Genomic DNA, 21611 nt, shown 5'->3' on the forward strand with positions numbered 1-21611 from the left:
CAGGTTACTATAAGAGGTTCATTCAGAACTTCTCAAAGATAGCTGCTCCTATGACCAAACTGACTCAGAAGAACCAGAAGTTTGTCTGGTCAGACCAGTGTGAAGAGAGCTTTGAGGAGCTCAAGAAAAGATTGACAACAACACCAGTGTTAGCTCTGCCTGTCAGTAATGAGGATTTCACAGTGTTCTGTGATGCATCTCGAGTGGGATTGGGTTGTGTTTTGATGCAGAGTGATAGGGTGATAGCTTATACTTCTAGACAGTTGAAGAAGCACGAGTTGAATTACCCTACCCATGACCTAGAGATGGCAGCAGTTATTTTTGCACTCAAGATGTGGCGACATTACCTCTATGGGGTTAAATGCGAGATCTTCACCGATCACAAGAGTTTACAGTACATCTTGAGTCAGAGAGAGCTGAATTTGAGGCAGAGAAGATGGGTAGAATTGCTCAGTGATTATGATTGTAAGATCCAGTATCATCCGGGTAAGGCGAATGTTATGGCAGACGCCCTAAGCCGGAAGTCACTAGGCAGTTTATCCCATATAGCAGCAGAGCGGAGACCAGTCGTGATGGAGCTTTACAAGCTCTTAGCAGAGGGGTTACAGTTAGAGTTGTCTGGTACAGGTGCATTGATCGCACAGATGAGAGTGACACCTGTGTTTCTGGAGCAGATAGCTCAGAAACAGCACGAGGACCCAGAGTTGATGAAAATTGCCAGGACTGTTCAATCAGGCAATAGTGCAGAGTTCAAATTTGACAGCAAAGGGATCCTCCGTTATGGGAGTCGACTTTGTGTACCAGATAGGAGCAGTGTGAAGGAAGACATTATGAGGGAAGCTCATAATGCGAGGTATAGTGGTCACCCAGGAGCCACCAAGATGTACCAGGATCTGAAAAGGGTTTATTGGTGGCCAGCCATGAAGAAAGAAGTGGCGCAGTTTGTGACAGCCTGTGAGGTTTGCCAGAGGGTGAAACTAGAGCATCAGAAACCAGCTGGAATGCTTAACCCATTGCCGATTCCAGAATGGAAATGGGAGAACATAGCGATGGATTTTGTAGTGGGTTTACCAGCAACGTCCAACAGGATAGACTCTATATGGGTGATTGTGGACAGACTCACGAAATCTGCTCATTTTCTTCCAGTTCGGAGTAACTATTCTATGGATAAGTTGGCACAGGTCTATCTGGATGAGATAGTGAGATTACATGGAGTTCCAGTGTCTATAGTCTCAGACAGAGGACCTCAGTTTACCTCTAGATTTTGGCGAAGTCTGCAGAGTGCGATGGGCACGAGATTGGATTTTAGCACTGCTTTCCATCCACAGACTGATGGACAGTCAGAGAGGACCATCCAGACCATAGAAGATATGCTTCGACTGTGTGTGTTAGACTTTGGCGATTCTTGGAGGCAGCATCTACCTTTGGTGGAGTTTGCCTACAATAACAACCATCATGCTAGCATAGGGATGGCTCCTTATGAAGCTTTGTATGGGAGGAAATGCAGATCCCTTGTTTGTTGGGAAGAGGTAGGAGAGAAGGCTCTTGCAGGGCCAGAGTTAGTAGAGATTACCAGTAGAGTGGTGCCCATGATCAGAGAGAGAATCAAAACAGCTCAGAGCAGACAGAAAAGTTATACAGACGTTCGCAGAAAGCAGTTAGAGTTCCAGGAGGGTAATTGGGTATTGCTCAATGTGTCTCCAATGAAAGGAGTGGTTCGTTTTGGGCAGAAGGGTAAGTTAGCTCCACGATACATTGGACCCTTTGAGATTTTGCAGAGGATCGGAAATGTGTCGTATAAGCTGGATTTACCTGCTTCTATGGAGAGAATTCACCCGGTCTTTCATGTTTCTATGCTACGGCAGTTTGTGTCAGATCCAAATCAGGTTCTGAGTGAGCCTGAGGTGGAGATTCTTACAAATCTCACCTATATAGAGTAGCCAGTGCGGATTCTGGACACACAGATCAGACAGCTAAGGAACAAAGAGATCCCAATGGTGAAAGTTCTGTGGAACCACCATAATCTAGAAGAATGCACCTGGGAGATGCGGGAGTCTATGCTCCAGCAATATCCATCTTTGTTTTGAGGTTCGTTTCCTCCTTTTTATGTGTTACTTGTTTGTTTTCGGAACATTCGGGGACGAATGTTCTTAAGGGGGGAGAATGTAATACCCGACTGGAGTCTGGCATCGGAATTCTACTTTCCGGTGGAGTCCGGGATGTCGGAAGTCTTTAGCAGGGTTTGCTTTATGTTTTTCTCAAATGTTTTGATAATGTTCCTAGGTTTAAAGCATAAGGAAATGAGTTTTTGAGTGAAATGAACCAAGGCAGAAAAGCCAGGTTCGGCCGCCGAAGTTGAGGTTCGGCCGCCGAACATGCATGGCTTTCGGTTTCACGTGTGGCCACCGAAGGTGGTCTGGCCAGCCACCTATAAATGGCCCTCAGTCGGTTGAAAGGATAAACATCACCGTTTTCTTTCACTTGCTGAGGTGAGACCCTGTCTTTTGTGAGTAGTTCTTCATGTTTTCATTAAATCTTGTAAAGATGTGATTAGTTTTTATGTTATTTTGAAGGTTTTAAGCTAAAAAACTCAAAGTTGTGAAGTTTGGAGAGTTTGAAGGCGAGTTGCTCCAAAACTCCACGTTAGGATCGTTCATCTTCTTGGTTTCAAGAGGTAAGTGAAGATCTTGAGCTTGTTTTTATGTTTTCTGAAGGTTTTATGTGGTTTTGGGGGAGAGTTGCATGAATAGGGTTCTTTGTGAGGTTTTGATGATTTTGTGCATAGAGCTTGTTTCTGTGTTGTTTGTGTTGTGTGTTTGGGGTGTTAAGGTAGTTTCTGACCCCTTTGAGCATATACTTGGGTATATGCAAGTTGAGAAATTGAGGTGGTTGAGATTGAGAGGGTTTTGGTGCTTTTGGCGAGAGGCAGAGCAAGTTTCTGCCTTGCGGATGAACTCAGGTTCGGCCGCCGAAGGTACATTCGGCCGCCGAACCCATGAGGAGGTGGCTTCGGCTGCCCAAGCTTGCCCCCGAGCTTTTGGACTTTTGGCTCTGGAGGGGAGTTCGGCCGCCGAAGGTGCCGCCGAAGGTTAGAGACTTTTGTCTCTGGAGTGCCTTTCAGCCTCCGAAACTTGCCCCCGAAAGGGTTCGGCTGCCGAAAGTAGAGCTTCGGCCGCCGAAGGTGCATGAGTTTCGTCTCTGGAGAGGACTTTCGACCGCCGAACCTGCCACCGAAAGTGTCCTGTCCAGCTTTCCTTTGCATGCTTTGCATGGATGTTAGAGTGAGTTTAAGGGGATTCTTGGGGAGTTTAATAGAGTTGTTCTTGAGTTAGTTTGGTCCCTCATTTGAGTCCATCTGTATAGGTACAGACCAGAGGAACCAGAGAGAGCAGCAGTAAGTACTGCTCCAGAGTTTTCAGAGCCTGCAGAGTCAGTCCAGATAGCCAGAGGTGAGTGGAACTAAACTTAATGCTTTTACTTGAAAAATGAAATGTTTTGAGCATAGTTCATGCATCATGAGTATCCAGTAGGTTGTTTGCATTAGAATCCACGAATATGCTGCATTGCATCGTTATTTGTTGATGTGGGTGAATGCTGAATGATCCAATCGTCTCTGAGAGAAGTCCAGGAGCCTTTGACTATGCCCTGGCAGGTATAGAGAAGTCCAGGAGCCTTTGACTACGCCCTGGCAGGTATAGTAAAGTCCAGGAGCCTTTGACTACGCCCTGGCAATGGTAAGTACAGAGGTGTTATATATGTAACGACCCGGAAACCGATACCCCTCTGTAACGGCCCGAACCACCACCGGCGCTAGGATCCAGATTGGCTTAAGGCCGCCGGGACCCGTAGCAAGCCAAACATACCTCCTATCACCTGGTCAAATCCCATACATGAACAAAACTTTAACATAAAAACTGGAACATCTGATGTACTTACCGAGCTCGACCTGTATGCAACATAACTGAAACATAAAAGGACCCCCTACTAGAGCCCTCATCAAAACTCTAGCTGGGTCAACATAACATACATCAAGCTGGGATTACATCCAAAGAACTAGAACCTAACCTGTGCATGCCTCAAACCACAAACATCAGACCTCCTCTAGGGTCCTCATCCATTACATAACGTGGTAAACAACACATGCCACAAGATTAGTTCAAACATAACTCAACAATTAGCATAACATACATCATGTATTAAACAGGGACTAACCAAGTCTCAGGGCCAAGCACAGTACTAATCCAATAAACATAACTCTACTAGCTGTTGCATACATTATCTCAATTTACATTACTTCAACTATTACATGTCCACTTCTAAAACTACTAAACTGAAACATAAACATAAACTACCACATTACAAACACACGTCACTTTATCTTTACCCTGCTGACTTCTGAGCTCTGACTTACACCTGCAACACTGGGGTTAGGGGAGAGGGGTGAGCTAAAAAGCCCAGTGAGTAGAAACATAGAAAACAGTTCATTAATTACATGCTTTCATGAAATGCATCATAACACAGAGAAATCACATAATCTTGTCCGCCTCGGGGCTTATGCAATATTTATTCCCCACGGACCCTGGTTTCTGAGAGTCTGTCTTTTTGCATGCATCTTTCCTCTCAGAGGATGGACATGACATCAAAAATCCCTCTGTCGGTGCCGGCTCCCCCATAGGAGCTCACAAAGGCCTGTAACATACATGACATGGTGTCTGGTCCACAGAGAGCTCACATGGACTTTCCTACATGTACTTGTCCGGCTCTCAAAGGACTAAGACAAGACTCGTGACAGATATGGGCTATTGAAGTCGCCTCGGTCCACCCTTCCTCCATCAACATCAAATAATGCAATGCATCATATTCGTGAAACTAGTGCAAACAACCTACTACATATAATCATGATGCATGAACATGCTTTAGGCATTAGAGTTTGTGCATAAAAGATTAAGTTTAGTTCTACTCACCTCCTGGCAGACGCTGACTGACTCAGCAACTGCTAGCACTACTGGCCTCCTCGGTCCCTCGGGTCCGATCCTACACAGGTGGACTCGAATGAGGTGCCAAACACATCCTAACAACTTATAAACAACTCCCCAAAAACCCCTCTAATCATCACTTAAACATGCATGGAAAACACCCAAGAAACGGCTGGACAGGGCACTTTCGGCGGCACCTTCGGCGGCCGAAAGTCCCTTCCAGAGACGAAACTCGGGTAGGTTCGGCGGCAGGTTCGGCGGCCGAAACCCTTGGACAGAAACGAAAGTCCCTCCTTCGAGGGCACATTCGGCAGCCTAAAGACTGCCTCCCATGCAGGTTCGGCGGCCGAAACTCCTTTCGGCGGCCGAACCTGGTCCCCTCTGGACGACAGGTCCGATTCTGCCAAGCCAAAAACCAAACTCAAATATACCCAAATCCTCACATACTCTCTCCCAATCATGCATACTCACTCCCACAAGCATAAAGGAGCATAAACTAACATAAACTCCTTAACACAAACATCACATAACATACATTGGGCATAAAACCCACAAAAGCCTAAACATGCATATCTACCCATACTCAACCATATAACCTCCATAAAACTTACTTAAAACTTCATGAAAACTCAAGGGAAACCAAGATCTACACTTACCTCTTGAAGATCGAGGGTTGTGTGATCTCTAACTCGGAGGTGTGGAGAATCCAAGCTCCAAAAGCTCCAAGCTCCCAAAACTTCGATCAAAGCGTTAGAACTCTTCAAAACTTCAAACCAAGGGTAGATCTTATGAAAACTTGAGGGATTTTGAAGAGAAGACACACAAGCAACCATGGGAGGGCAGAAACTCACCTGAGTTCGAGAATGGGGAGAAAACTCGCCCATTTCCGATCTGAGGGCTCTTTATAGGTGGCCTGGTCATCAACCTTCGGCAGCCTAACGTGCCCCCTAAACTCATGCATGTTCGGCGGCCGAACCTCACTTTCGGCGGCCGAACCTTGGCTTGCTCCCACAAGACTTTCGGAGGCCAAAGGCGCTCCCGAAGCCTTCACATGTTCGGCGGCCGAACTTAACCTTCGGCAGCCGAACCTCTGATTTTCCCTCCTTGGCCTTTCTCTTCAAAAACTCAACTCTTTTCGATTTAAAACCATAAAACACTTAAAAACATTTTAGAAAACCTTTCCTATACCCTTGCTCTACCCCCCAAAGAGGATCCGACACCCGAGATTCCACCGGACGGTAGGAATTCCGATGTCTGAACGAGCGGGGTCTTACATTCTTCCCCCCTTACAGAACATTCGTCCCCGAATGTTCAAACAAAAATACAAACAAACAAGAAACACAAACTTGGGCTTGAACGCCACAAGCTTCTGCTGCGCTACTCTGATCTTTCTCTTCTTCTTCCTTCACTGCTCTTACTTTTCTCTTCTGCCTTCTTTCTTGTCTCTTACCCTCTACTCTGCCACTAACCTCTTCTCTAAGCTTCTCAACCTGAACCCGACTTTTAGATCTTGGAAAACAACCGACTCTTGCTAGCTGATCCCGTAGATCATCAATCCAAGGTAGAGGTTACCTACTCCCGGTAGTAACCCTGCACAACTGCTGACAGTCACTACAAGGGTTCAAGGATCCATTCTTCCTTTCCCGCACCATTCTGGAGCGTTCCAGGGTGAGGTACTAGGTCGAATAAAACCCTTGTCTACCAAACATCTACTACTCCTACACTCCTCCTATAACTCTGCAGGTGCCATCCTGTGAGGAAAGAGAGAAACGGTTCTGGTACCAAGTACCACCTCTAAACCAAACTCTACCTCCCTGACCGATGGTAAACCTGATACTAGCCTGGAACCTCTGAACACTCGCTCTATCTATGGCACTAGGGCTGGTTCCTAGACATGCCTGCTCAGCTCACAAACCCGAGCTAGAACTCTCTACTAACCACTCCTATACACTCTACGAGCCTGACAGCTGACATCAAACTTCTAGGCATCCTACACGGTCCCCTCTGAAGCCTACCTCAGACCCATTCTGCATTTCGATCCCGACCACCTTGCGCTGCAGACGCAAGTATTACCAACTCCACAAGTAGAAAACCAATCCATCCCCCGGCTGACATCCAGACACTCAAGTCTAGGACCTCATGTTCGGGTGGAAGGCATCTACCCTCATCGGACACTGGCCTGAATCTCAGCCACAGATGGATCCTACCCGGGTCTACTATCCAAAGAGAACACTCTACACCCAGAAGCTATCAACTCAACCATCTGAGGGCTCCTAGGGCAACTAACAAGAACACACCAGAGGTACAAAACACACACATCAGAACATGAACAAGTGAGTGTACCTGGCACCACTGTGTCCGATGTGTCTGCTCCTCTTCCTCGATCACTGGCTTGAGCCACAACACCTGCAGCTCGCTGCTGGGACCACACCCTCCTGGGCGCAGTAGGACACTCACGTGCGACGTGCCCTTCCTGTCCGCACCTGAAGCATGCCGTTGCCCCAACTCGACAAGGCCCTCTGTGCAACCTTCCGCACCTCAAACATCTTGTAGGACCTCGGCCAGAACTCGAGCCATCTTCAACATCTAGCCTAAACCTCTTCCACAGCCTACCCTTCCTAGTCTTGCCCCATTGCTTAGGGGTTCTGGCTCTTCCCCACTTTCTACCTCTCTTGGCAGCTGTACTCAGCATGGAGGGATCAACTTCAACTTCGCCTGAACTAGAGATCCTAAAATCCTTAGCCTGGGCGTCATCTTCAGACTCTCCCATACTTTCCTCATCCATGTTCACTTGCAGACTAACATCCCTCCTCTGCACCATAACTTCTCTGCTGACTTCAACAGACCTTTCAGGGTCTCTTGCTCTGTCATCTCCACCTGACCTCGCAAGGGGAAAAGGCTCGCTTTCCCACTCAGATGGATCTGACTCCATAGAGCTCCTAGCACCTTGCATCTCAGCTTGTCTGAAACACAACAGGCACACAAGCACAAAGGCAAACATAAGCATCACATCACGTAGCATGTCATCATATCATATGGTCCATGTGATAAACACATGACCCCTCAAGCAACATATATCATGGATGAACCTGTCACCTACAGCCTACAACATAGCAGAACATGCCATGACCAACTGTGCCAAGGGCCACACCTGGTCGCTCAGCCCATCTCATATCAGTACATATCATGCTATCTCGCAGCTAAGGGACTATCAACATCCATAATACAACATAAATGCACATGCATCACACATGGCATTACACATCATCAAGCAAGACAGGACTCCTCATCCTATCCTAGTGGACATGATCTTACTCTCAATCTTTCTTAATGTGCTTGCCCTCCTAACATCTAGCACAACCTCTTTCCGATGTCTGAGCATCTTCGCATCAAAACACCGTACTCTTGAGGAACCTATGCTCTGATACCATTCTGTAACGACCCGGAAACCGATACCCCTCTGTAACGGCCCGAACCGCCACCGGCGCTAGGATCCAGATCGGCTTAAGGCCGCCGGGACCCGTAGCAAGCCAAACATACCTCCTATCACCTGGTCAAATCCCATACATGAACAAAACTTTAACATAAAAACTGGAACATCTGATGTACTTACCGAGCTCGACCTGTATGCAACATAACTGAAACATAAAAGGACCCCCTACTAGAGCCCTCATCAAAACTCTAGCTGGGTCAACATAACATACATCAAGCTGGGATTACATCCAAAGAACTAGAACCTAACCTGTGCATGCCTCAAACCACAAACATCAGACCTCCTCTAGGGTCCTCATCCATTACATAACGTGGTAAACAACACATGCCACAAGATTAGTTCAAACATAACTCAACAATTAGCATAACATACATCATGTATTAAACAGGGACTAACCAAGTCTCAGGGCCAAGCACAGTACTAATCCAATAAACATAACTCTACTAGCTGTTACATACATTATCTCAATTTACATTACTTCAACTATTACATGTCCACTTCTAAAACTACTAAACTGAAACATAAACATAAACTACCACATTACAAACACACGTCACTTTATCTTTACCCTGCTGACTTCTGAGCTCTGACTTACACCTGCAACACTGGGGTTAGGGGAGAGGGGTGAGCTAAAAAGCCCAGTGAGTAGAAACATAGAAAACATTTCATTAATTACATGCTTTCATGAAATGCATCATAACACAGAGAAATCACATAATCTTGTCCGCCTCGGGGCTTATGCAATATTTATTCCCCACGGACCCTGGTTTCTGAGAGTCTGTCTTTTTGCATGCATCTTTCCTCTCAGAGGATGGACATGACATCAAAAATCCCTCTGTCGGTGCCGGCTCCCCCATAGGAGCTCACAAAGGCCTGTAACATACATGACATGGTGTCTGGTCCACAGAGAGCTCACATGGACTTTCCTACATGTACTTGTCCGGCTCTCAAAGGACTAAGACAAGACTCGTGACAGATATGGGCTATTGAAGTCGCCTCGGTCCACCCTTCCTCCATCAACATCAAATAATGCAATGCGTCATATTCGTGAAACTAGTGCAAACAACCTACTACATATAATCATGATGCATGAACATGCTTTAGGCATTAGAGTTTGTGCATAAAAGATTAAGTTTAGTTCTACTCACCTCCTGGCAGACGCTGACTGACTCAGCAACTGCTAGCACTACTGGCCTCCTCGGTCCCTCGGGTCCGATCCTACATAGGTGGACTCGAATGAGTTGCCAAACACATCCTAACAACTTATAAACAACTCCCCAAAAACCCCTCTAATCATCACTTAAACATGCATGGAAAACACCCAAGAAACGGCTGGACAGGGCACTTTCGGCGGCACCTTCGGCGGCCGAAAGTCCCTTCCAGAGACGAAACTCGGGTAGGTTCGGCGGCAGGTTCGGCGGCCGAAACCCTTGGACAGAAACGAAAGTCCCTCCTTCGGGGGCACATTCGGCAACCTAAAGACTGCCTCCCATGCAGGTTCGGCGGCCGAAACTCCTTTCGGCGGCCGAACCTGGTCCCCTCTGGACGACAGGTCCGATTCTGCCAAGCTAAAAACCAAACTCAAATATACCCAAATCCTCACATACTCTCTCCCAATCATGCATACTCACTCCCACAAGCATAAAGGAGCATAAACTAACATAAACTCCTTAACACAAACATCACATAACATACATTGGGCATAAAACCCACAAAAGCCTAAACATGCATATCTACCCATACTCAACCATATAACCTCCATAAAACTTACTTAAAACTTCATGAAAACTCAAGGGAAACCAAGATCTACACTTACCTCTTGAAGATCGAGGGTTGTGTGATCTCTAACTCGGAGGTGTGGAGAATCCAAGCTCCAAAAGCTCCAAGCTCCCAAAACTTCGATCAAAGCGTTAGAACTCTTCAAAACTTCAAACCAAGGGTAGATCTTATGAAAACTTGAGGGATTTTGAAGAGAAGACACACAAGCAACCATGGGAGGGCAGAAACTCACCTGAGTTCGAGAATGGGGAGAAAACTCGCCCATTTCCGATCTGAGGGCTCTTTATAGGTGGCCTGGTCATCAACCTTCGGCAGCCTAACGTGCCCCCTAAACTCATGCATGTTCGGCGGCCGAACCTCACTTTCGGCGGCCGAACCTTGGCTTGCTCCCACAAGACTTTCGGAGGCCAAAGGCGCTCCCGAAGCCTTCACATGTTCGGCGGCCGAACTTAACCTTCGGCAGCCGAACCTCTGATTTTCCCTCCTTGGCCTTTCTCTTCAAAAACTCAACTCTTTTCGATTTAAAACCATAAAACACTTAAAAACATTTTAGAAAACCTTTCCTATACCCTTGCTCTACCCCCCAAAGAGGATCCGACACCCGAGATTCCACCGGACGGTAGGAATTCCGATGTCTGAACGAGCGGGGTCTTACAATATACATATATACATATATAACAGGAAGACCAGGTGCTCGATTCTACGCCCTGGCACGGCAGAGTTATCGAGACTATGTGGTGACAGGTTTACCCTTGATGTGGATTGTCTGTGGTTTGATGCATTCCATCAGAGCATGTGTTAATGACTATTTTACTGTTCTACTCACTGGGCTATAGAGCTCATCCCACTCCCTTAACCCCAGTTTTGCAGGTTCAGTGTACAGTATACAGAGGAGATCCACAGAGTACAGAAAGAGTAAAGAGATGTGTAATAGCGTAGAGTGGACATGTAATATTAAAGAGATGTAATAGTTGTGTATAAAGTTAGCAATGTGCTTGACTTAGTAATGTTTGTTCTGTACATGATATGTATATGTCTAGATGTTTTACTATATGTGAAAAACCAGGCTTAACAGGGATGAGTGAACCCATCTAGAGCAAGCTCTAGTCAGGGGTACAGAGTACAGAGTACAGAGTACAGAGTACAGAGTACAGAGATAGTGCATGCACAGGTTAAGCCTTGGTTCAGAAAAGAGTTTTTATTTTCACAGAAAATGTATGATCATGTATGAGATTTACAGGTACACAGAGAGTATAGCAGGCTTGCTACGGATTCTGGCGGCCTTAAGCCGACCTGAATCCTAGCGCCGGTGACGGTCCATTTTGGGGTCGTTACAGAAATCACCTACACTCTCTGATTCATGTGAAGCAGTCACAACAACTAACTGAAGTTGGTGGGCAAAACAATGAATATAATGTGCATTTTTGTTTTCTTTTAGAATGAGTGTTTTTAACCCATTAAATTCACCGCTCATGTTTGCAGCTCCATCGTAACCTTGCCCTCTGAGTTTTGCAAGTGATAAATCATGCTTGGCAAAAAAAGTATCAATAGCATTTTTTAGAACTTTTGCAGAAGTCTCATTCACATGAACCAATCCAAGAAAACGTTCCAAAACCATTCCTTTGTCATTAACAAATCTCAACACCAAAGACATTTGCTCCTTTACTGAACAATCTCGGGCTTCATCAACCAAAAGAGTAAACTTCTTCTCCCCTAGCTCATTCAATATGATCTTTCTCGTTTCCATTGCACAACATTCAATAATATCCCTTTGAATCGTAGGAGAAGTCAATTGATTATTTCCTAGAGCATTCTTTCCCATCACTTTATTTACATTTTCTTCTCGCTTGCATACCCAACTAATATGTTCTAGAAAATTACCTCGGTGGAGTGACTCTGCAGATTCATCATGTCCTCTAAAAGGCAAACCTTCCTCTAAAAGTATTCGAGCAACACTTACAACCGTTGACAATCGAGTGCGATAATCATCTTCCATAACAGCAGTTTGTCTTGCTAATAGCTTATTCACATTCCCTCTTTGATTACGATATTACTCGACCTTCATTCTACAACTACTATGTGAGCTACCAGGACTTCCTTCATGATTGACAAATGCACGTCTTCCATCTTTCCAGTTATTAAAACCAATCTCAGTAAAAACATTTCCCCCACTTGTATTGTTATTTGCAAACAAATAACAATATAAACAATAAGTTTTATCTTTAGATACACTATACTCTAACCATTCATAATCCTTGAACCAAGCAACTTGAAACCTTCGATTCTTTTTGCGAATAAGAGTGAATGGAAATTCATGCCCAACTGGTTGACAAGGGCCTTTAGCTAAGTATCTTCTCCTCAATGAATCTCTAATTTCAAATGGGTAACTATCAATTGATTTTCGCAGTCCAGGATCACCAATAATATATCATCATCTGATGCAAGACTTTCTTTCTCAACAAAAGCAACTTTCTCCTTTGGTTTTGAATTTAAAGGTTCTGAATTTTTTGGTAGTTTGGTAAAATATTTGTCGATCATTATTGTAATTCCTATTTAAATAAACAAATAAAATATTAAAATCAATTACACATTCATCAAAGACTATCAATTTAACTATTTAAGTTTCTTATGTACTTGACATAAATTCGTCAGTGGCCTACCAAAATTATACTGTATATTCCAATTAAAGTATAAAAGGTTACCTACTATTAGTAATTCACATTTAATTAGAATTTATTTGTTGTTTTTATTCTACTGTTTTCAATGAAATAATTTTCTATGTGGAGTTAGGGTTTTACTCGTTCTTGGGCAGTGAGAGTGCTCTTTATTGGTACAATTTTCTTTCTGTTATTGTTTTATTTTTGAACTTTTGTTTGGTTGTGGAATACTAGAAGTATACTAAATAAGCATTCCACAATATTCTCCTTTATTGTATTATGATTTCTTCTTTTCTTGAAAAAAATTAAGAGGGTTTAGTAGATTAGGAATTAACTTAACAATTAAATTAACTTAATAGTTTGTGTATAAAATTCAATTTAAATTTCTCAATATCTAAATTTAAATAAAACCTAAATTTATGTATAACACACAAACATACATAATTAGTATCATAATTAACAATTTAACATCAATTTCAAGAGTATGTAAAACACATAAACATTAAACAATATGATTGGTAACTAATTTATTCAACACATTCATGATTAATCCCTAATTTTAATTTAATAAACCCTAAATTAAATACTCAATTAATTGAACAAATTTAAACAATTTAACATCAATTTCAAAAGTATGTAAAACACACAACAATTATAATATGATTGTAACTAATTTATTCAACAAATTGATAATTAATCACTAATTGTAATTGAATAAACCCTAATAAATTGAACATTTAATTAATTAAACAAATAACAAAACAAAAAAAAAGCAGACTCACCTGACCGGCGGCAGATTCCGGCGGCACAGTAGCACAAGCGAGGAGACAGGCAGGCAGGTTGCAGGCAGACTGGCAGAGGCAGGCTGAGTTGTGGCCTTGATATTCGTGCTTTGCTTTGATATTGGTGTTGTGGCGTTGAACTTAGGCTTCTGCATATGTATATATACGTTTTAACTTTTATTTTTTTCCTATTTAAGGCTACAAAACGGCACCGTTTAATTTATTTATTTTTTAAATAAAATCTTCAAAACGACATCGTTTTGAAGAACCCTAAAAAAAAAAATAAAACATTCAAACTTCTATTATTTCCAGCCGCCTTCCTTCTTCTTCATCCTCCAAACCAAAACGCTGTAACTGCATTGCTGCGGCACCACCGGCTGCGCCGCTGCGGCACCTTCATCCCCCTTCAAAGCATTTTTCGGTCGCCGGTACGGCACGTGCCCCCCTTGCCGTACCGTCCCTCCGCCCCTGTTTGTGCATTCTTTTTATATTTCCTATAGGGTTTATAATTTTTCTTTTTATAATATTCTTTTTTACTTGGTTTTGGTATATATCCTTTTTTGTAATATTGGTCCTTTTTATAATTTTTTTTAGTTGTGATTTTGAATATTGACCATTACAACTCTTATTTTGACCTATTCCATAATCAAATTGTTTACAAAAAGACTCTAGTTCTTATTTAGTTTTATGCATTTCATATTTTAAAGTTCTTTGTAATTTTAGATCACGACAAATTTGTAAACCTTCTTTTTGAATTATACTTATTAATTGTCCATATGTCATTTTATTATAAGGTATCGGGTTTCCAAATTGTTGTTTTATATTATTTTTTATATTTTCTCCAAGAAAATAAGGAAGTCCTGCTAAGAATTTTTCTTTCCAAAAATCTTGATTTGAATCTTCTTTTAACATTAACCTAGTAAAAAATGTAGTTTTATAATATTGAAAATCACTTAATTTTTTACATTTTAAATTACTTGGTAATTCAGTATTTTTATCTTTTAAATTGGACGGATCTCCTATAAAATGTAAGGAAATTGTTAAGATTAGTGTTGATACTGCATCTTGTATAGTTTCTCCGTTCTCATTATATATCGATTCTCCTTGACTATTTATTTGAATCAAATTTAATATGTCTAATTGTTCTTGATCTGTTAAGTGGTAATCCCACCAGCCTTTTAGTTGTCCTGTAAATCCTGCTATAATTATTTCAGCAATTGCTCTATCTAAAGCAAAAGACTGAGTTTTATATGTATTAGCTGCCATTGTCATTTGTTGTAATAAACTTAAAATATTATATTCAGATAATCCGTCTATATTCCATTCATAAACTGTTGAAGCATGATATTTAAATTGGGATGTAATATTTGGTTTATCTAATATTCTTAAATCTGGTGCCCTATTTACTATTTCTTTATGTGATATAGGATTTATTTCAAACTGTTTTATATCTTCTGATTCTGGTTGACTCTTTTCAGTTTCAGTTTTTGTTCCTTCTTCTATTACATTTATATTTTTTGACTGTGGTGTTTCTGGAACTATATTTTTACTAGATTCTGAAGTTTTCATTTTACTTAACTGATCTTTTAGAGTTTGTAAGAATTCATTTTTATTTTTTAATTCTTTTTGACTTGAGCTAGATACTTGATATGGTTTAAAGATGTGTGACTTTATTTTTGGTTTTATTTCCTCTTTGTCTTCTATCTGTTTATTTTTTAAAAGATTTTCCATCTTTTTTAATTGAGTTCCTATGCATATTAAACTTGCATTACTAAAATTATTTTGTTCTATTATCTTTTTATCTGTATCATTTTCTTTAGCTATTTTATAAGGTGCACAGATTATTTCTTTATCTCCATGTAATATCTTACTTATTGTTTTAGGTGGAAACTTATTTTGAATTACTGTATCATTTACTATCCATTCTGGTCTCTTATCTCTTATTGTTATCGGGTTAATATTTTTATTTTATATAATTTAAACCATTCAAAAAATTTTATTTCTTCGTTATTTTCATTAATATATTCGAAATATTTTTTCTTTAATTTTTTAAAATTATTTTCTTTAACTATTTTATTTAATGTACTTAAATTTTTTATTTTTGTTATTTCTTTTCAATCTCTTCTTTACTAATTACATTTAATTCTCTATTTATATTGTTTATGTTTTCCGTTAGGGTAGATGCTGACGGAGAGGATGGCGGTGAATTTGCTAGTTCAGCTTGCTGATTTATATAATTTTCTAATGGATTATATACTGCCTGTAGAACCGAAAAACTATAATCTACTCTTTTCATTTTAAGATGTTTACTTAAATCTGGAATAGAAAATCTAGGTTTTACTAAGGTTTAGGTTCACTTTCTTTATATGTTACATATATTTTTGATGGTATATTTGACTCTCTTCCTATATCTTCTGTTATTACCGAGGATGATGATTCTGTATACCGACTACTTATACTCCTATTAAATTTTAGTGAGACTTTTCCATCTTCAAATTGTTCGATCTTACTTAAATTTGTATTTGGTTTTACCTTCTCTTATTCTGGTGGAGGTACTATACCTTCTAATATCCATTCATCTGGCAATGTTATATCCTTCAATTGAATTGTTTTAGGAATTACTGTATTTGTTTTAGTTAAATCTGTTAGTAAAAATCTTATTTCTCTCAATTTTTGTTGTAATTTATACTTAATTCTGAACGCCGAATTTATAGTTTTATAATGAATTTTATATATAATTGCTATTGGGATAGAACCTTGTTTCATTTTATAATTATGAGTTTTTATTTTTAAAACAATACTTTCTAAAATATTTAAATCATTTAATGATATTGTCATGTCTGGGTATATTTCAAAGGATATTGATCATTCACTTAAACTGGTTTCAATAGATTCTAATAAAGAATCCTGAAAATTTAAAAATCTTGCATCTCTTACTACTGTCAAAATATTAGTATGTAATCATTCATGTGTTAAAAGTTTTATACTTACTTAAATTAATTCAATATGAATATACTTATATTTTTTACTCCTATAGTGATTTAATGTTTTTGCCGATAGTAGAGTTATTTTTTCAAAAGATTTGTTTAACTGGAAATCTTTTTTTTCAGTTTTTATCAAATAGTCTGTTTTAAAAATAGTACAGTTATAATTTTGAAAAATTTATATATATATATATATATATATATATATATATATATATATATATATATATATATATATATATATAATTTTATTTATTTTCATTTCTTAATACTATTTAAAAAAATATTACAAAATACTATTTTAATATAAAATTATAATACAAATTATAACATAAACAAATAGATAAAACAATATATATATTACTTTCCATCATCTCCTTATTATTAAGAAAAATTACTTTATCGTTTATGGAAAATAGTATAATTAATAAATTTATTAGTCTAATATTTCAGTCCATTAATTTTAATTTTATTCAAATTTAAAATTTTCCTATTAAAAAATTTTATTAAGACAATAATTTAAATTTAATTAAAAAAATATTAAATTATAATTTTAAAAATACTCTTATCATTAATAAAAATTACTTACCTTTTAAATTCTCAATTTTCTTTTATTTTGTTCTCTCGTTCTCATCGTTAATTCATGTCTAGCTTATCACTCAAAATCATAAAATTTATTTGAAAAAAAAAAAATTATTTTGTAATAATTGAGGAAGCGATGGAGGACCGCCTAGTGACTTGAATAGCCGGTGGCACGAGCGGCGAGTAGCAATAGTGGAGGCACAATATTGTTATAAAAGACGCTTATTTTAATAAGTTATGAGAATAAAAATAAAGAATTCTGCGTAAAAAAATTACAAAATTTTTGAAATGTTTATATTGCAAAAAATTTTATTTGAAATATAAATTATTTTAGTAGAATATTTTAGATAAAATTTAAAATTAATAAATTATATTATAAATAAAAAATTTGACACTTTAATAAATAATATTTTATTTAAATATATCTATATCAGTTTAAAAATGTGTTTCCAAACCGTTACAAATAGTTATTCTAAACTATATATATATATTTTTATTCTCTCTTAAATCTTTAATTTATAATTTTTTTGATTTTATTTATCTAGAAAAAATATTACCACAATTCTATAGCAAATATAGTGGGGAGCAGTTAACTTCTAAAAAAAATATTTTTCTTTTATTCCTCAAAATACCCACTTTTCTAATGGTGAATAGGAAATAGGACTAGTAATGCGAGAAGGAGGCGTAGCATGCAGCAAGCACGGGAACAGAGGGTCAAGCGATGATGAGTGATGGGCGACGACAAGCCGTAGGTAATGGTGAACAGCAGCATTGGGAGCAACAACTTCTATTGATTTTTTTTTTTATAATTTTTCATTTTATTTATTTTAATTTTTGTTAAATTTATTAATTTTTGTTAGATTTATTGAGTTTGAATCTCAAATTTATTGAAATTTTTATTTATTCATAGAAATTAAATTTATAATTTTAATTAGAGTGAATTTTTATTGTTTTAATTTTTTGAGAGAGAAGTCTTTAATTTTGATGATATTAAATTTCAAAAGATAAAGTCTTGAATTCTATAGAAAATAGTTAAATCATTTTTTCTCTTACTAACTGTATTTTAATGAAAAATTATTTAATTTTAATAAAATTAATTTAAAAAAGTGGGATATTAAATTTTAAAAATAAAAAAATATTAATTATACTATATTTGAAAGCGAAAAATAATTTTTATTGTTATTATAAAAATCAAGGCAAGGGGAGATGTTTATACTATGTACCATTCATTGCTGAAGGAGTACTAATTAAGGTAAGCATGTTATCCGGCAACTAAAGTGCTGAAATTTTTTTTGGCTAGAAAACCATCCAAAAAAGTCGCGAAAGCAAAAACAATCTAACCATCTTTTCTTAAATAGCAGCCAGAAATTAGACCCATAAATTTAGATCTCTTTCTTTTTCTTTTATTTTTTTAAAAAATATAAATATCCATATTTGGCAATCCAAACAATGTATATCTAAGTTCTTGAGATGCAATTGAGAGAAAACAAACACATTACCCATTTTATTTAATATTTATTTTTTTAAAAGATGGGTAAATTATCTTTGTTGTTTTGTTTTTGCATTTTTGTTGCTTTTGAATTTTCCAATGCCTCTCCTCCTGATCTCTCCAATGGAAAGGCTAGCTTTTATGAACTAAAGAAGGGAAATATGTCCTTGAAGTTCACCAATGTGGGTGCATCTCTTATGTCCTTTATGTTTCCTGATAAAACCGGTATGATCTATTTTCCATAACCCATTGTCACGAGATTATTTAGTGTATTCGGTGAATATAATTTTTTTTTTTCACTAGTAAATACATTTAGTTCATGCTCTTTATTTCATCAAAACCCTTTTATTTATTAAAAAAAATTTATAATATAAAATGGTTTATTATATTCATTGATTGTGATGCATTCTATGTAGAATCCACTATGACTAGTAATTAATGTTTAACTATTGTATATATGACAGTTGCTGAAATTCACTTAATCCCTTATGTTTTCTTTTCTCAATTGAATAAAAAAAAAAATACAGGAAAGCCAATTGATATTGTTCTGGGTTACGATACACCTGAGGAGTATGAAGTGAGAAAATTTTCTGATCTTTTTAAACAATTATTTACTAAATAATCTTAAAAAAAACTACAAAATTAAAATGATTTTGCAGAAAGATACAACATATTTTGGAGCTATTGTGGGTCGGGTTGCCAATCGAATTGGAGGTGCTCAATTTAAGTTGAATGAAAAAGTAGTTAAACTAGCTGCCAATGAAGGCAAAAATATGCTTAATGGTGGCGCTAAGGGATTCTCCAAAGTTATCTGGAAAGTTATCAAGCATAAAAATGAAGGCGAAGCGCCTTTTATTATTTTTACCTATCGTAGTCCTGACGGTGAAGAAGGTAATATCATTTATTACACATTCAAACATATATATTTGACCTATTAATAAATATTATTTAATTAGAATTTTGACAAATCTCACATATAACCACACATTGATATAGTTATTTTTCTTTTTCAAGTTTAAATTTTTCCATACTACATTTTAGGATTTCCCGGTGCACTTCGTGTGAGTATAGTATACACACTTCTAGCAACTAATCAATTGAAGGTGATAATGAAAGCTAAGAGTCTTGATAATAAGCCAACTCCGGTGAATCTAGCTCAACATACTTATTGGAACTTGGGTGGTCATGACAGTGGAGATATCTTAACCCACCAAGCTCAAATTTTCGGACAATTTTACACAGCATTGGATAATGATATGATTCCAACCGGCCAAATTCTGTATGCTAGAGGAACTGCCTATGATTTTACTGAGCCAGAACTTAAACCTCTTGGAAAAAGGATCGACTTGCTTCCTAAAGGTTACGACATAAATTATGTACTCGACACTTTTGAGGTGAGCAAGATGAGGAAGGTGGCAACTTTACAGGAGGCAAAATCAGGAATTAGAGTGGATCTATCAACAAATGCACCTGGAATGCAATTCTACAGTGGAGATTTGCTTAAGGATGAGAAGGGGAAAGGTGGAGTTGTGTACAAATCTCGTGCAGGTGTATGTATGGAGACTCAATGGTATCCTGATTTTGTTAATCAGCCAAGTTTCCCTCAGTCCATTGTGGAGAAAGGAAAGATGTACAGGCATAACATGTTATACGAGTTTTCAAATATTTAGAAAAGATTGATCCTGATATCAACAGCAAATATGCAGAAATTCAGTTCAAGAGTCCAATTTAAATAAATATCTCCTGTTTTATTATTTTATCGATTTTTTTTATTATTGTATTAAAATTATTGTTCACTTTCTTTTATTATTATAATATATAATTAATTATTATAATAATATATAATTAATTATTATAATTTTATTTAATTTTATGTTATTTTCAAATCAACGTGTTGTTAATTATTATTTTTCTAAATAAGTATTTAAAATATTTTTTAACATTTAGTAATATTTAATATTTTTAAAATAGTATAATTGAAAATTTAATAAAATAAATTGTTCTTTTAATATGTGTAAAAAATTAAATGGACAAAAAGTGTAGAATAAAGAGAGTATAAAATAAATATATATTTAAAAAATAAATTTTTATAATAAGTGAATAAACTATTATAATTAAATTATGATTATTCTCATTTATTTTTTTATTCATTAAAATATATTTTTAATAATATTATTATCATTTACAAATGTATCTTTCAATATAAAGTATCAATTAATTATTTATAATTCATCACTATAGAGTCGACTTTTAATGATGTTTATCATAAAAAAATTTCTTTCCGTTATGATGTAAAATGCAAATTTATAAAAAAAAATGTATTAAAATAATATAATATGTGAATACATCGTTTACTATTGAAATTTAATTTTTTTTAAAAATATTTTAATCTATTAAAAATTATTTTTATATAATTTTAATCATATAAATAAATTAGTAATTAAGTGAGATAAATAAAAAAAATTATCACTTAATAATAAAAATGGTATATAAAAATAAATTAAATAATGAGTTAATAACTTAAGAAAATATTTAAGTAAAAATTTGAACTTGAAATTTTAGAAATGAGAAGCAAATTTTTTAAATTGAAAAATAATATAGAAAATGAGAGTTTAAATCGTAAAAATTTATTTAATAAATAGATTAAAGAATTTGAAATTATAAAATATAATGATGATTTAATTAAATAATTTAAAAATAAGGATGATTTGGAAAGTTTTTAAACAGAGATATGTGGATAATTTTTCATGTTTTAAGAAAAATTATCTATATACTCTTATAAAATTTTAAAAATTTCAAGGGTCCATGGCCATGCCCCTTGACCATGTGTGGCTCTGTACGGGGATATCATACAGATTTTTTTTTTCTT

At 37.1% G+C, this 21611-nt stretch overlaps 2 protein-coding genes across 2 annotated transcripts; one reads left to right on the forward strand and one right to left on the reverse strand.

Moving 5' to 3' along the window:
• Positions 1-6992: 6992 nt before the first annotated feature.
• LOC122722223 (zinc finger MYM-type protein 1-like) lies at positions 6993-12244 on the reverse strand. The gene is made up of 3 exons (XM_043952407.1): positions 11593-12244; positions 7662-7853; positions 6993-7030 (listed from the first exon to the last, which is right to left on the reverse strand). The coding sequence occupies exons 1-3, from the start codon at positions 12242-12244 to the stop codon at positions 6993-6995; spliced, it is 882 nt and encodes a 293-aa protein (XP_043808342.1).
• Positions 12245-18783: 6539 nt separating this feature from the next.
• On the forward strand, positions 18784-20412 carry LOC110605075 (galactose mutarotase). Its single transcript, XM_021743377.1, has 4 exons — positions 18784-18967; positions 19270-19319; positions 19402-19633; positions 19784-20412. Exons 1-4 carry the CDS (start codon positions 18784-18786, stop codon positions 20410-20412), a joined length of 1095 nt encoding a protein of 364 aa, XP_021599069.1.
• The last annotated feature ends 1199 nt before the right edge of the window (positions 20413-21611 follow it).

Source organism: Manihot esculenta, chromosome 17 (assembly GCF_001659605.2).
Source record: "Manihot esculenta cultivar AM560-2 chromosome 17, M.esculenta_v8, whole genome shotgun sequence".
Classification (NCBI taxonomy): Eukaryota; Viridiplantae; Streptophyta; class Magnoliopsida; order Malpighiales; family Euphorbiaceae; genus Manihot; species Manihot esculenta.

Bases quoted from the DNA above. Each gene is read 5' to 3' on its own strand.
- LOC110605075 (XM_021743377.1), top strand. From the start codon at position 18,784: ATGGGTAAATTATCTTTGTTGTTTTGTTTTTGCATTTTTGTTGCTTTT. The intron at 18,968-19,269 runs GTATGATCTATT...AAAAAAATACAG, and splicing joins TATGTTTCCTGATAAAACCG to GAAAGCCAATTGATATTGTT. The intron at 19,320-19,401 runs GTGAGAAAATTT...ATGATTTTGCAG, and splicing joins ATACACCTGAGGAGTATGAA to AAAGATACAACATATTTTGG.
- LOC122722223 (XM_043952407.1), bottom strand. From the start codon at position 12,244: ATGGAAGATGATTATCGCACTCGATTGTCAACGGTTGTAAGTGTTGCT. The intron at 7,854-11,592 runs GTGATTTCTGTA...TTGCGAGGTCAG, and splicing joins ACATGAATCAGAGAGTGTAG to GTGGAGATGACAGAGCAAGA. The intron at 7,031-7,661 runs GTACAGCTGCCA...TTGCGTCTGCAG, and splicing joins AGTTGATCCCTCCATGCTGA to CGCAAGGTGGTCGGGATCGA.